This window comes from Oreochromis aureus, linkage group 22, assembly GCF_013358895.1.
Source record: "Oreochromis aureus strain Israel breed Guangdong linkage group 22, ZZ_aureus, whole genome shotgun sequence".
NCBI classification, from domain to species: Eukaryota; Metazoa; Chordata; class Actinopteri; order Cichliformes; family Cichlidae; genus Oreochromis; species Oreochromis aureus.
Window position 1 is genome coordinate 28,088,006 of NC_052962.1, and position 12,307 is coordinate 28,100,312.

At 39.2% G+C, this 12,307-nt stretch overlaps 1 protein-coding gene across 1 annotated transcript; it reads right to left on the reverse strand.

Annotated features, from left to right (window-relative positions):
- Window positions 1-854: 854 nt before the first annotated feature.
- scn1bb (sodium channel, voltage-gated, type I, beta b) lies at window positions 855-11,703 on the reverse strand. The gene is made up of 6 exons (XM_031733279.2): window positions 10,424-11,703; window positions 10,177-10,343; window positions 7,186-7,423; window positions 5,744-5,885; window positions 3,333-3,407; window positions 855-1,360 (listed from the first exon to the last, which is right to left on the reverse strand). Exons 1-5 carry the CDS (start codon window positions 10,470-10,472, stop codon window positions 3,338-3,340), a joined length of 666 nt encoding a protein of 221 aa, XP_031589139.1. The 5' UTR covers window positions 10,473-11,703; the 3' UTR covers window positions 855-1,360; window positions 3,333-3,337.
- Window positions 11,704-12,307: the final 604 nt, after the last annotated feature.

Sequence of the window (12,307 nt, forward strand, 5' to 3'; positions counted from 1 at the left end):
TCAAAAAGGTGCTGGAAACATTCCTCAGAGATTTGGGTGCATTGACATGAAACAATCTGCCGTACTGCTCTGACATCTGGTGACTGTGGAGGTAATTTGAGTGGACTGAATTCAGTATCATATCTAAGAAACAAGTTGGAGATTATTTAAGATGTGTGACGTGGAGTATCATCCCCCTGGAAGCAGACATCAGAAGATGGACACACTGTGGTCATAAAGGGATGGACATGGTCAGCAGCATTTAAACGATGCTCAGTTGGTATTAAGGAGGACCAAGTGTACCGAGAAAATATCCCCTGCACCATTACACCATCACCAGCAGCTTAACCACTCATGAGGAAGGATGGGTGCCAAATTCTGACTGTCATCCAAATGTTTAAGCAGAAACTGAGACGCATCAGATCAGACCATGTTTTTCTAATTTTTGCTGTCAAATTTTGGTGAACCCGTGTGAATTGTAGCCTCGGTTTCCTGTTCTTAGGTGAGTGTCATATAGTGTGGTCGTCTGCTACTGGAATCAACAAGCCAGAGAACTGCTGCTCACTGGGTATTTTCTCTTATTTGGACAATTTTCAGACTGCAAATCCAACAGATGGTTGTGTGGGGAAAAATTCCAGTATATCAGCAGTTTATGAACTACTTAGACCCGTCCCCCCACCCGGCACCAACAACTTTCAAAATAAATCACTGGTTTCTAAATATGGTTACAAAAGTGGACGCTCATATTAGACATGTCCAGTAGAAGATTAAAAAAAAGATGTTTTGAAGACAAAATATGTAGCTGGAGCTGAGCAGAGCAGAGCTCACTTGAAGTCTTCATCATAATCATCAATCACAATATTCACACACGAGAATTTTCAACCATATTTTCTCCATTTTTATTAATACATCTTTATGATTGACTGAATGTATAACTAGCAGTTAATTTAGAAATACAGTCTATTGTAGCCCATCACATTCTATTTTATAAATCACTTACACATATGGTGCTTTTTATACATTATGTGGTGATGATTTAGTAAAAAGCTTTCTTGGACAATTAGCCTCATGGACTCCCCACAACACCACTCATATTAAATGCATGACTACATATACTTAAAGAGAAATACTGAACGTACAGTATATGCTTCAGACAATGTGGCTCATTAATGCATAATGGTTTCTCATATAAGTGCAGAACATGCTTTTTGTGCACAGGGTACTATTTACAGTGCTGGTACCATGCTCTCCTAGTGTGTTGTCCTTTGTTCGGGTTGTTAAGAAGAAGGTAAAATAGAGGTTTGAGATGAAGAGTTTTTCCCTCAGGTTGTCGTCATGCAGGTCGTTAAGTGGAAGGATGTTTTCAGTCCATGAAGAAAGCCTGAGGACAAAGACGGCTTACGTAAATGGAAGCACTGGCACAGATTCAAAGCGACTGAAAATCCAGTTTATCTCTAACTAATCCAACCTCTACAGCCACATTTAAATAGTTGAAATGATCTCACAGCTGTTTTCCATTAGTTTCAGCTTTGCACACCTAATCGCTGACAACATATCTGTGTTAGATGGTGCCATAAATGATGCTTTTACACTTTATTAGAGAAAAAATCAGTTTTATATTTATTAATGAGGTTATGAGTACATGGTGGTGTAGCCTTTTGGGCTCCAATAATACTTAATTCCTAATATTTCATAAAGGTTTATTATCTTGTCCTTAGGGGTTGATCATCTGCGTCCATCTCATCAACTCCCTAACATCCTCCTCTGTCACAACAACCCTCTGCATGTCCTCCTTCACTACATCCATGAATCTTCTCTGCAGTCTTCCTCTATTCCTCCTGCCTTGCATCTTCAACATCCTTTGTCAGATATATCCACCTTCCCTGCATATGTCAGCCTTTCCTTTCTAACTTTGGCTCCAAACTGCCCTACCTGAGCTGTCCCTCTGATGCAGTCGTTTCTAATCCTGTCTATTCTGGTCACTACCTGTGAAAATGTTAGCATCTTCTTTTTATTAGTACCACCATCTCCAAAACATGCATCATAGCAGGTCTCACTACCATCTTGTACATTTTCTCTTTCATTCTTGCTGCTATCCTTCTGCCAGAAATCACCCCTAACACTCGCCTCCACCCACTCCACCCTGCCTACACTTGCTTCTTCATCTCTCTTGTACATTGTCTTTTGCTTTGGATGGTTGAGCCCAGGTATTTAAACTCATCTACTTTCACTACCTCTGCTCCTTGCATGTTCACCTCTCCACCCGTGTCCCCCTCATTCACACACATGTATTGTGTCTTGCTTCTACTGCGTTTCATTCTTCTTCTCTACAGGGCATACCCCCACCTCTCCATGCTCTCTTCCACCTGCTCCCTATTCTCACTAGCAATCACAGTGTCATCTGCAAACATCATAGTGCCTCCTGCCTGACCTCATCTGTCAGTCTGTCCAGCACTACCGCAAACAAGAACAGGCTCAGAACCGATCCCTGAGGTAATCCCACCCTTACCTTGAACCAACTGTCACTCCAGCTGCACACCTCACCCCACTAAAATATATTTTCTCTAAATCCACTATGAATGATTGAAGTGCAGACTTTTAGCTTTAAATTAAGGAATGTTTTAAAGATACTGGATTAACTGCTTAGGAATTACAGTGACTTTTTCACACAGTCCCCCATGTGTGGGTTTTAGTCTGATGTCTAAAACCCACACATATTTACCAAATGTTTTCACCTCAAGGTACAATACTTGTATCACACAATTAGCAAAGGTGGTCCCACTTTAACACTTTAGCTGTGAAAAAATATAGTTGAGCAGATATTTAAGGAATCCACCTTTCTAACCTTTCATTAATTTCCCTCAAAAATATACTTTAGTGCAAGACCTCAGTAAATCTACAAAGTTTATTTTGCACTTTCCAGTAAATGTGAAGTTAGCAGCCTAATAGCCTAGCTTAGCTTCATGAACATCCATAGAACAACTAGCCTGACTATATCCATACAAAAATGACCCTTAATGACCTTTACATAATGTTTCAATAAAAGTACACAGTCTAGAAATAACAAAACTTTCACCATAATAATAAAATCAGAAAATTGCTAGACTAGATAATAAGTAAAGAGCAATTATTTTTGTATATTTTATGCCTGACATCGTTATCATTGTTGCTACAGGGACACAGTTTACTTAGATCAAACATGATGTTTGAAACAAAGCCGCGGTTAGGAGTGGTCAGCTGACAGGGTCTACTGACATTTATGTAGTGTTTCTAATCATTCTAAAATACAATGTAACAGTAGGTATCTTTTATGGAAAGATTACGTCCTTTTTTATTACATGATCACAACGTACCTGTGCTATTCTCCGACTTGTACCCCTGCACAGTTATCTTTACTTTCCGAGGCTATCGCTAAATATTCAGCATTTCTGGAAAGGAAAGAAAGAAAATCAGTTTCAGCAATCATCAGCAATGTTTTCTTTTTTCACAGTGACATGGGTTATAAAATGCAAAAATAAAAAGATACAGGTTTGATTTTCTTTTCGACTTACAGGAGGGAGGTTTTGGTTTTGACTAGGGAGGAGGATGACAGGATGAAAACACGACAAGGCGACACGAGGGAACGGGACAAAGACACACAAGTGAACGCACACAAACACGATGGAGACGGCGACAGTCTTATAGTAAAGGAAACAATGATATAGCAGGCAAAGGCAAAAATTAAAATGATAGGTGTGATTATAGCAGGACAATAAAGAATGGCATGACTCATGGGAAAATACGCACCTTTCACAACTTCCCACTCACACCAAATTTGCTTTTGAGGAAAGTACCAGTCACGTCAAACACTGTAAGCCAAACTAACACCTAATAAACAAGTATCAATGAGAAGGAAACCGCAACTGCTTTCACATATCTCTTATCATTTTTGCATATAAATTTGTCTCTTCGGCAGTCTGCCAAACCATATCCCTCTTCTGTGATTTTTCTCCTTTTTGCACACCGAGGAACGTTAACTTCGTAACATCCAACAGGTCATGAGTTAGGATGAGCATTTAGGGTTGAGTTTGGGTTGGGTTAACATCCACCTTTATATGATGTAAGTTTCACCTGTTTGGATTCAGGAGACAAACACCCTCTCAACTCGAAAGAAAGCTGTCATTTTTGATAAAGCTTATAGTTAGGGCTGGATCAGGTGATCCCTTAGGTATGCTGCTTCAGGCTGCTGGGACACTTCCCATGAGGCGCACTGAGCAGTTCTTCTCACTCTCCTGGATGTGTTTATATGCAACTATTGCAACCTTTGTCTACTTCCTCCCATACTTTGTGTCTGCTCGTGGTCTCTCTCTGATTTCCTTTGCTTTCTTCCTTTTACCCTCATCTCTCAACCATTCAGACCAGGTTACTGCCCTCCCACAGCTTGGTTCTGCCAGAAGGTTCTTCTTGTTAAAACGTAGTTCTTACTCATAGTGGATCCTCTGATTGTTTGTGGGTTCTCTCTATAACGATGTGCAGTCTTTACCTTGCAATAAAATAACATAATCTGTGGATTTTGTTGGGTTTTTCCTTCAGTAGGGATTTCTTAGTTTATAGTTGAAGTTTTTTGTAATTATAGCAAAAATGTAACGGCTGTGCTGATTATTTCTAGGTTCTATTTCATCTCTAGATTCTCGTTTAGTGTTTTAGTTCTTGCTACTTTTGAAATAAAAAAAAGAAAGAAAAAGAAATCAGTTTTTCTTCAGCGTTTAGAATATGTATCTGAATCGATTGATTTGTTGTGGTCTGGTCTCTCTGATGTCTTCTTGAATTTTGTTGTCAAGCGTTTCTCTTTTCAGTGGTTTCCCCATTTGAGTACTTCCTGTTTTATTTTGTTGCTTTTCGGTCTCTTGTACATTATCATTAGTATTATTTCCTTTCTTATTGTCTTCATTAATTTCAGCTGTGCCTCGTTATTCTGGTGTTTCCAATTTTCCTGACTGCTTCCTGTGCCCATTTAATGCCCTAGTTTCTATCAGTTTTTTGTTCAGTTACACTCTAACCCTGCTGCCCTCTTTAGCTTTATGTTATTTTTCTGTTTCTTTAATTTTCCACGTTGTCTCAATAACGTTTTGGGGTTTTTTCTATTTAAGTAGTCCATCTCTGAAAGCTGTATTTGGTTCAGCCTGAAATCCGTGACATTTAAAGCACCTTGAGGTGACTGGTAGTGTAAACTACAATTATTTTAATGTAATTTTTGCCTAATTGGAACACCTAAAATGTTTTTACCCAACCTGCAGTCACAAAATTCTGGAATCCCTACACTCACACAGTGTTCACTTCCTTTAGCTGGAGACCTAAAATTTGCTTTCATTTGCACCTCTGAGTGAGTTTATAATGCTGGTGTGACCGGGCCTTAACCCAAATTTGTCTTTCATCAGTATCTACAAATATGCATGCCAATAAGTGCAAGAAAATGAAGTGTTTCAGATATGTTTGTTTCCTTTTCAACTGTAAAATGACTTAATTACTACACATGTTGGTCCACAATAGCAAGCCGTAACTCATTTTATTTTGAGCTACAAACTAATATTGGCCAACATATCTGCATCCAGTTCACAAGTGCACTCAGAGACACCCATACTTTTATAAGCCTTTAACATATAAGCATAAACATCTTGTATATCTTTTCAAGCTGAATCTTGACATGAAAAGGCTCAACTGCATATACAAGATTCTGACATGCATTAAGTCAGCATGCTTTCAGGTGTAAGAGAAAAATACTTACGCAGCTTCTCGTAACGCTTCTTCTCCAGCTGCTGCTATCTTTCTGTAACAGTATATCATCTCTATGAGGAGCCAGAGCTGCAGGCCGATGATGGACACGTACATCATGACCTCTGACACGATGGAAGCTGTACCTCTGGTGGCTGCATACAGGAAACCAGGAAAGGCGAAACAAACAGAAAAACAAAACAAAGGTGACCTGACGGGGTCGAGACAAAGCTGAAACCACCTAAAACCTAAAGATGAAACATCTGTTCTATCTAAAAATCTTTTGTTTTCAACTATGGAGGACCACAAGAGCCACACGCATCGAAATAAAGAATTCTGTGCTTAAATAGTCTTAGTTTTTTCTTGCAGAAGAATCACTTTTGTGACACTGTGCAGTCTGCCTGTGAGACACTACTGAATTTAATCAAAATATAAAATATATAATAAAAAAAAAGTTTTCCGTGTGACTTTATCAGCGTCTCACGTTGTTGCAGAGGAATTTTGGACCACTCTTCTTCACAACATTGCTTCGGTTCATTACAATTTGCAGGCATTCGTTTATGCAAAGCTGTCTTAAGAGCCTAGATATTTGCAAAATTTGCCCTCATTCTATTAATTAATCATAATTCATTCCAAAGTTACAGTTAAGAGACAGTTTTCCAGACATATTTAAAGCCTAGTCCTAGACTCAAAGGGAAATTAAATTAAGATCACCACAAAGTCCAAGACTAGACTTGATCCGTGTCTGGGAGACTGAACCAAAGAGTGCACTGTTATATATGCTGACTGTTATGTTGCCTGATAGTAATTCATTTATCAGGAAACATTAAATAATTCAGCTAAGCTGCTGAACTGGCAGAGTGTCTGTATCCATGATTAGACATGTTTCTTCCATCTATTGAAAAGTGTAGAGAGTAAATATCAGCCACTGATGAAATAGAAGTGAAACAAAATGAATGTTGCTTCCATTTTAATCATAACAGAGACTGGGAGGCTTCTTTATTGACTGTGCCAGAATCTTCAACCTCTGAAAATGGAGCCAGGCTGCATTCTCATAATATTAAAGCTCCGTTGTTGTTCAGGGACCTCCAGGTTAATAGGAATGCACACTGCACTCACAGTGAGATTTAAAAGAGTGACGGTGTGTATTGTGTGAGTGTGAATCAGTTTGTGAAATGCTTCTGCAATGACAGAGTCGGCTTAAGTCTAATTAAGGCCTGAAAATGCTCAGCCACCTCCACCATTGATCGCCACATTTACACATAAAAAAGATAAATGCATTAAAAAAACTTTACAAAATCAAAATCTGACTGCTTGAACCACACTTTTCAACCTTATTTCAATATGCATAATATATTTTAACTTTTTGCAATAAATTTGCTTTTTCTTGTTAACTGTCCTCAGACGTTTTTAAGTCTACTTGCTCAAATACTAATGACCTGTATAAAGTCGTACCTTTGCCCACCACACTGAGGTGCACCACTTTGCTGACAACGTCGTTGTACTCGTAGTTATCGTAGGAGAGGATGCGGTTGAAAAAGCACCGGTAAGTGCCCGAGTCATTGAAGGTGACATTGAACAGGTATATGGACGCATCTTGAATGTCCTTGCTCCTTTTGCTTCCGTTCCAGTCGACACGATCTGCAAACTGGTCATTCTCAATGGTGGATTCATCCCCATTGTAGGTGTATATCTGGATGACACAGAGATCATTTAAGGTTATGTTTATTACCAGTTATATATTCTTATGCAACACCTTTGCATGAGTGACAGTTAAAATTAATTTTATTTATTTATGTTATTCTGGGCCTTGGTGCAGCCGCTCAGTTTGTCCTCTGCCTCAAACAAACTATTTTTACTTCCTCCCTTAAAGAAAACTTATTTCTGATTGGCTGTCCCTCACAAACAGTAGATCGGAACAGTAGTGGGTGGAGCTTCTGTTCTCACAGCTAATACCGTGTCTGAGATGACTCTATTAGGATATACGCTCTCTATGACATCATACAGAGCCAAGGGTAGAAGAAACTGTCAGAAACAGAGCATTTGGCTCACAGGTGTTACTTTTAAAGACACTGAAACTTTGGCAGTGTCTAATACGAATATCCACCAATGAGCTGTTATGTTATTTAGGCTATGTTTTTGTAGGTTGTGTATTATTATTATTATTTTGGAAATGTGTTTCATATCTCTTGAAAATCAAGGATTTAGTGTAAAAACGGTCAGTAACTCGTAAACATTTAATGCTAAATGTTTGTTAAACTCTTGAATTAAAGCTGAAAGTCTACACTTAAGCTGTACCCTGATTGTTTGAATAAAAAACATACTCCATTATTTAGATGTATTTTCAGTTAATTGGTTAAGTAAACACCCTTGACAGCTCTAAATGGATATCATGTGAGAGGAAATTTTTTTTAAAAACATATCGTAGATGGCTGTGTTGAGATTTCAGCCTCCGATCTAAAATTGTCTACACCCTCAGTCACGCCATATGAAACATACTTTCCCCTGAAACTGTCCAGGCATATTTTTTTGAAATTTTGAAACAACCATTCAGACCCTGCTATACTGAAATACATCCACAGCTACATTAGCACAGCATGCACTGCGGCATCAAACAGAGAATCCAGCACAAGGTCAGCAGAGCTCTTCATCCTCTCTGATGCTTTAATGACCTCAGTGGGGTAAAATGTTCCGATTGATTCCCATCTGGAGCTCATGATGGTCTCATCACTGGGTGCTATTATGTGACTGAGGACCGTACTGTAGGTGTCTATGTGTGAGTAAGTGAGAGCGACAGGAAGGAGGAGAGCTTTGGTGTGTACTATATATAAGTGCATATATAAATAGCTCAAGTCCTGAGAGAAGTAGCCCACAAGTTTGATTTTATGGAAGCTTGCATGACTAAGACTTCCTGCTCCAAACCTCCCATATAGTCAGCAGTGCTGCTTGTTGTGTACAAAGCAGAATTTAAGGTCCAGCAGAGGTAGCGGCTTTGCTGTCCTCTGACAATCTGGGGATGGCCTGTTTGGCTGCAGAGAGCTCTGTCTGTGGGCCACTCTTGCTTGTACTGTTGTTGGTCTGTCAGCCGCAGAGAAAGTTACAACACTCAAAGAGCTAAAGTGAAACAGAGTGTTGCAAACAATGAAATGTGTCCATTGCAGATACTTTCCGTTGTTTTTCATACTGTTGTCCTTTTGAACCCTGCTCTCGCTCCCTTCTCTGTCCCACTGTTTTGCCAAAAAGTGATTTTCAAGATTTACCCAAAAAATATTGCCTGTATTTAAAGAGTTGTAAACGACTTGTTTACCTAAAATCTGTCAAACGTATCATCAAGTCATTTTTGGCCGGACAATACATTCTTATCACAAGGTTGACACTCAAACCAGTTTTTGGCTAAATTACTTTTATGTATCTTTTATTTATCCAGGTAGAAAAAGTGTCATTGACATAAATGTATTTTTCAAGAGATTTTGCAGAAATTGCAACAAATGTAAATAGCACCATAGTTCTATAAAGATATTACTAAATTGGCCAAAAAAGACCCGATTAATTATAATGTAGGTACAATAATGCAGAGTCATAAAGATACTTGCAAAGCAGGTCACTTCTTCATTTTATATATAACCCTTTATAAATCCAGTTAATTTACCATCACAAGGAGATATTACACATACACAGCACACAGAAACATCAGAAATCTTTTTGGTGCAACACCGGCCCACTTGTTAACGTGTATGTCATCCAGTTCAGCGATGCATAGTGAGGATCTTGGAAGACTAAAATTTCTTTTAATCTCCGTCATCAAAACTGCACTTAAGAACTGAGAGCTCTTTTGCTGAAGGACATTGCTTTTCCTTCAAATGTACTGGGATTGTTTGTGTGATTTTAACTGGAAGAAGCTCTGGCTTCTGCACAGTTATTTTCTTCTACCTAACAAGGTGAAAGAAGCATCCTTTAAAGTGCTCCACTGGTTTTATCCTACCGTGTCCTGAAAAGACTCAAACCTGACATTATGTAATCTTACATTAGTTTGTTTTTCAGTTATTTTAGCCTTACCTCTACTCCTCACTACTGAAACACCATGTTTACGTTTATGTAAGTGATTCCCGATTGGTTTGGAAATATATTTTATTTGTAGTCCATCAATAACGCAAACTCTTGTGAATTTCTGATTAATCTGATTTGTTTTTAATTCTGTGCCAAATTTCCATATTCACAAATGTAAGTTTCTAAACTGAAAACTAATGCAGTTCCACAATCATATTCATATTGTCGTCCCCCCTGAAAATATATTGAACAGTGTTTATTTTATATATATTTTGAGCAACTAAGGCAGCAAGTTACTTCTATACTTTGTTCCTTCTTCTAATGAAGGTTTATTAAAAAAAAGATGGGGGGAAACCCAGATCTGCAGGGCCATAAATCCCACTTCATGGAAACACTCACCAGAAAAAAGTCAGCCTCCCCTTTTGGCCTGAAGTACCATTCGATGTTGGCTTCACCTCTCACCTCACTCCTTCTTTTGCAGGAGATGCAGCCCAGTTTAAAACCCTTGCCTGCTACGGCTTCAGTGTCCGAGTCCACCTCTGCACAGGCCCCGTGACACTGGTACACTGTTTACAAGAAAAGAAGTCATCAGCCTGGGTTAACAAGGTGTCACAGCAAAACACTGCGAGGAATCACGTCCACTCACCAAACAACGTGCAGAGGAAGGAAAATAGCAGAAAGCGTAGTAGTGCCATGACTCCAGATGTTTTATCGAAGGAGGGGCCTCAAAAAATAAACCCTAAGATGGTTCTTGAAGCTTTCACGGAGCCTAGTGACACTCACGCACTGAGCACCTCCGAGTTTGCAATAGCAGAATGGATATTTGCAAATGTTTTCTTGTAGATTTCAGGAAGCTTATCTGTATTGTCTTGTTAAGTGCAGGCTGATGTCATGTGTTGGTGGCAACTAGCAGCTAAACATGCATTGTAAAGTGCAAACCGTATACGCGTAAATGTAATGTCCCGTGGAACCACTCAGGTCTTTGGCTCAAGCCGGCAACAGTTTCCAGAATTCTGGTTGCAGAATTTATTGCCACAAATTATTGCTCCTTTTGAGACAGTTCCCCCAATTTACACGCCCACTGGCCTCCCGCATCCACGCGGTGACCTTTTCTGCTATCAATGATCAAATAGCTTATGAAACGATCCAGATATCTGTTAACTCACAGTGCTCCCCAGATCCGCACCCTGAGGTTATGATTCTTTTTTTTTCCTGAGGTCCTTTTAATGTGAGATGCAGAGAGCAATCAGTAGACCTGCCTGGGGCATGCTCCGCTCTAAATGTTGGAAAATTACAGACAGTATAGACGCTTACGAGGTTATAATGAATATGTGTTCAAGAGTGCAACATGCCAGCTACTGAATAAACGTCAACAATACATTTACATTCCAGTGCATTTATAATCAATTTGCATGCTCTACGGCAGGAAACAAATGGCTACCTTTTACAGGGTACACGCTACCAGTATTTAATAGAGACCAGTCTAATGGTCTAATGGTAATTATCCTTAATCGGATCAATGAAATCAGAGCCACTGTCCTGATCAGGCCTCCTCTCCTCGAGCAGAGTCGTATCTCCTGGAAAAAATATAGAAAAATACTGTCCTCTCCTGCGATGGCAGCTATATAATTTCTTGTATAATTTCAGCTATCTAATGACCCCGTGCTCGGAGAAGAGATGTTTCGTTCGTGTTGGCATTGCAGGTCAAACTGCGTGAGCGCACACGCAGGCATATAAGCCAGACACGCAATTAAAAAAAAACAACAACCTTCAAATAAATCCGTCCAGTGCTCAGTTAACGGTGTTTTCTCCTGCGCCACAGCGGCACCTCTGTCGCTCAGTTGAGAGGCTGATGCTGCAGATGCACTGCGGTAAAAACAGCCATGCGTGTGTGAGACAGGGCAGGTGCTGCATGTGACAGCTGTTTGAGCCTCTTCTGTACGTTTTTTTAAACTGATGCTCATTTAACCCTGCCTCAAATCTGCTGCAGGGATCCCGGTGTGCGTTGGAAGCAAATTAAATGGAAAATGTTAAATAAGAAAACGAGAACAGGGCGAGCTGGCCCTTTAATTTAACTCTTTGTTGATTCATACAAGGCATCAGAGAGCTTCCACTTTCTGGACTTCTTGTTTTTGTAGGGGGCGCTAATGGGATGTGACTCAAAAAATCCAGTTAAAATTACAGTAGGCTACAGTGAAGGAATTTTCCGTGTTATTATTTTAATATATTTCCCAGTGTTTATTACACATTGATTTTTACCATTAAATATTTATGGAAACTTAAAAAAATTATAATAATTTTGATGTATGGTAGAACTTTATTTAAGTGGTGGTGGTGGGGGGGGTATTTTTATTTTATTTTTTGCATTTTTAACAGTGTAAACTTCATTGAGGAAAATTTGAAATTTTTATGATATTTTGGTTGGAGGAATTTAAAAAATACACGTTGGCGGTTTTATTTATTTTCACAGCACTATGAGCCGCTTTACAGCATCCGCCATTTTCCTTTTGGGCATGAATCCACCAGTAGC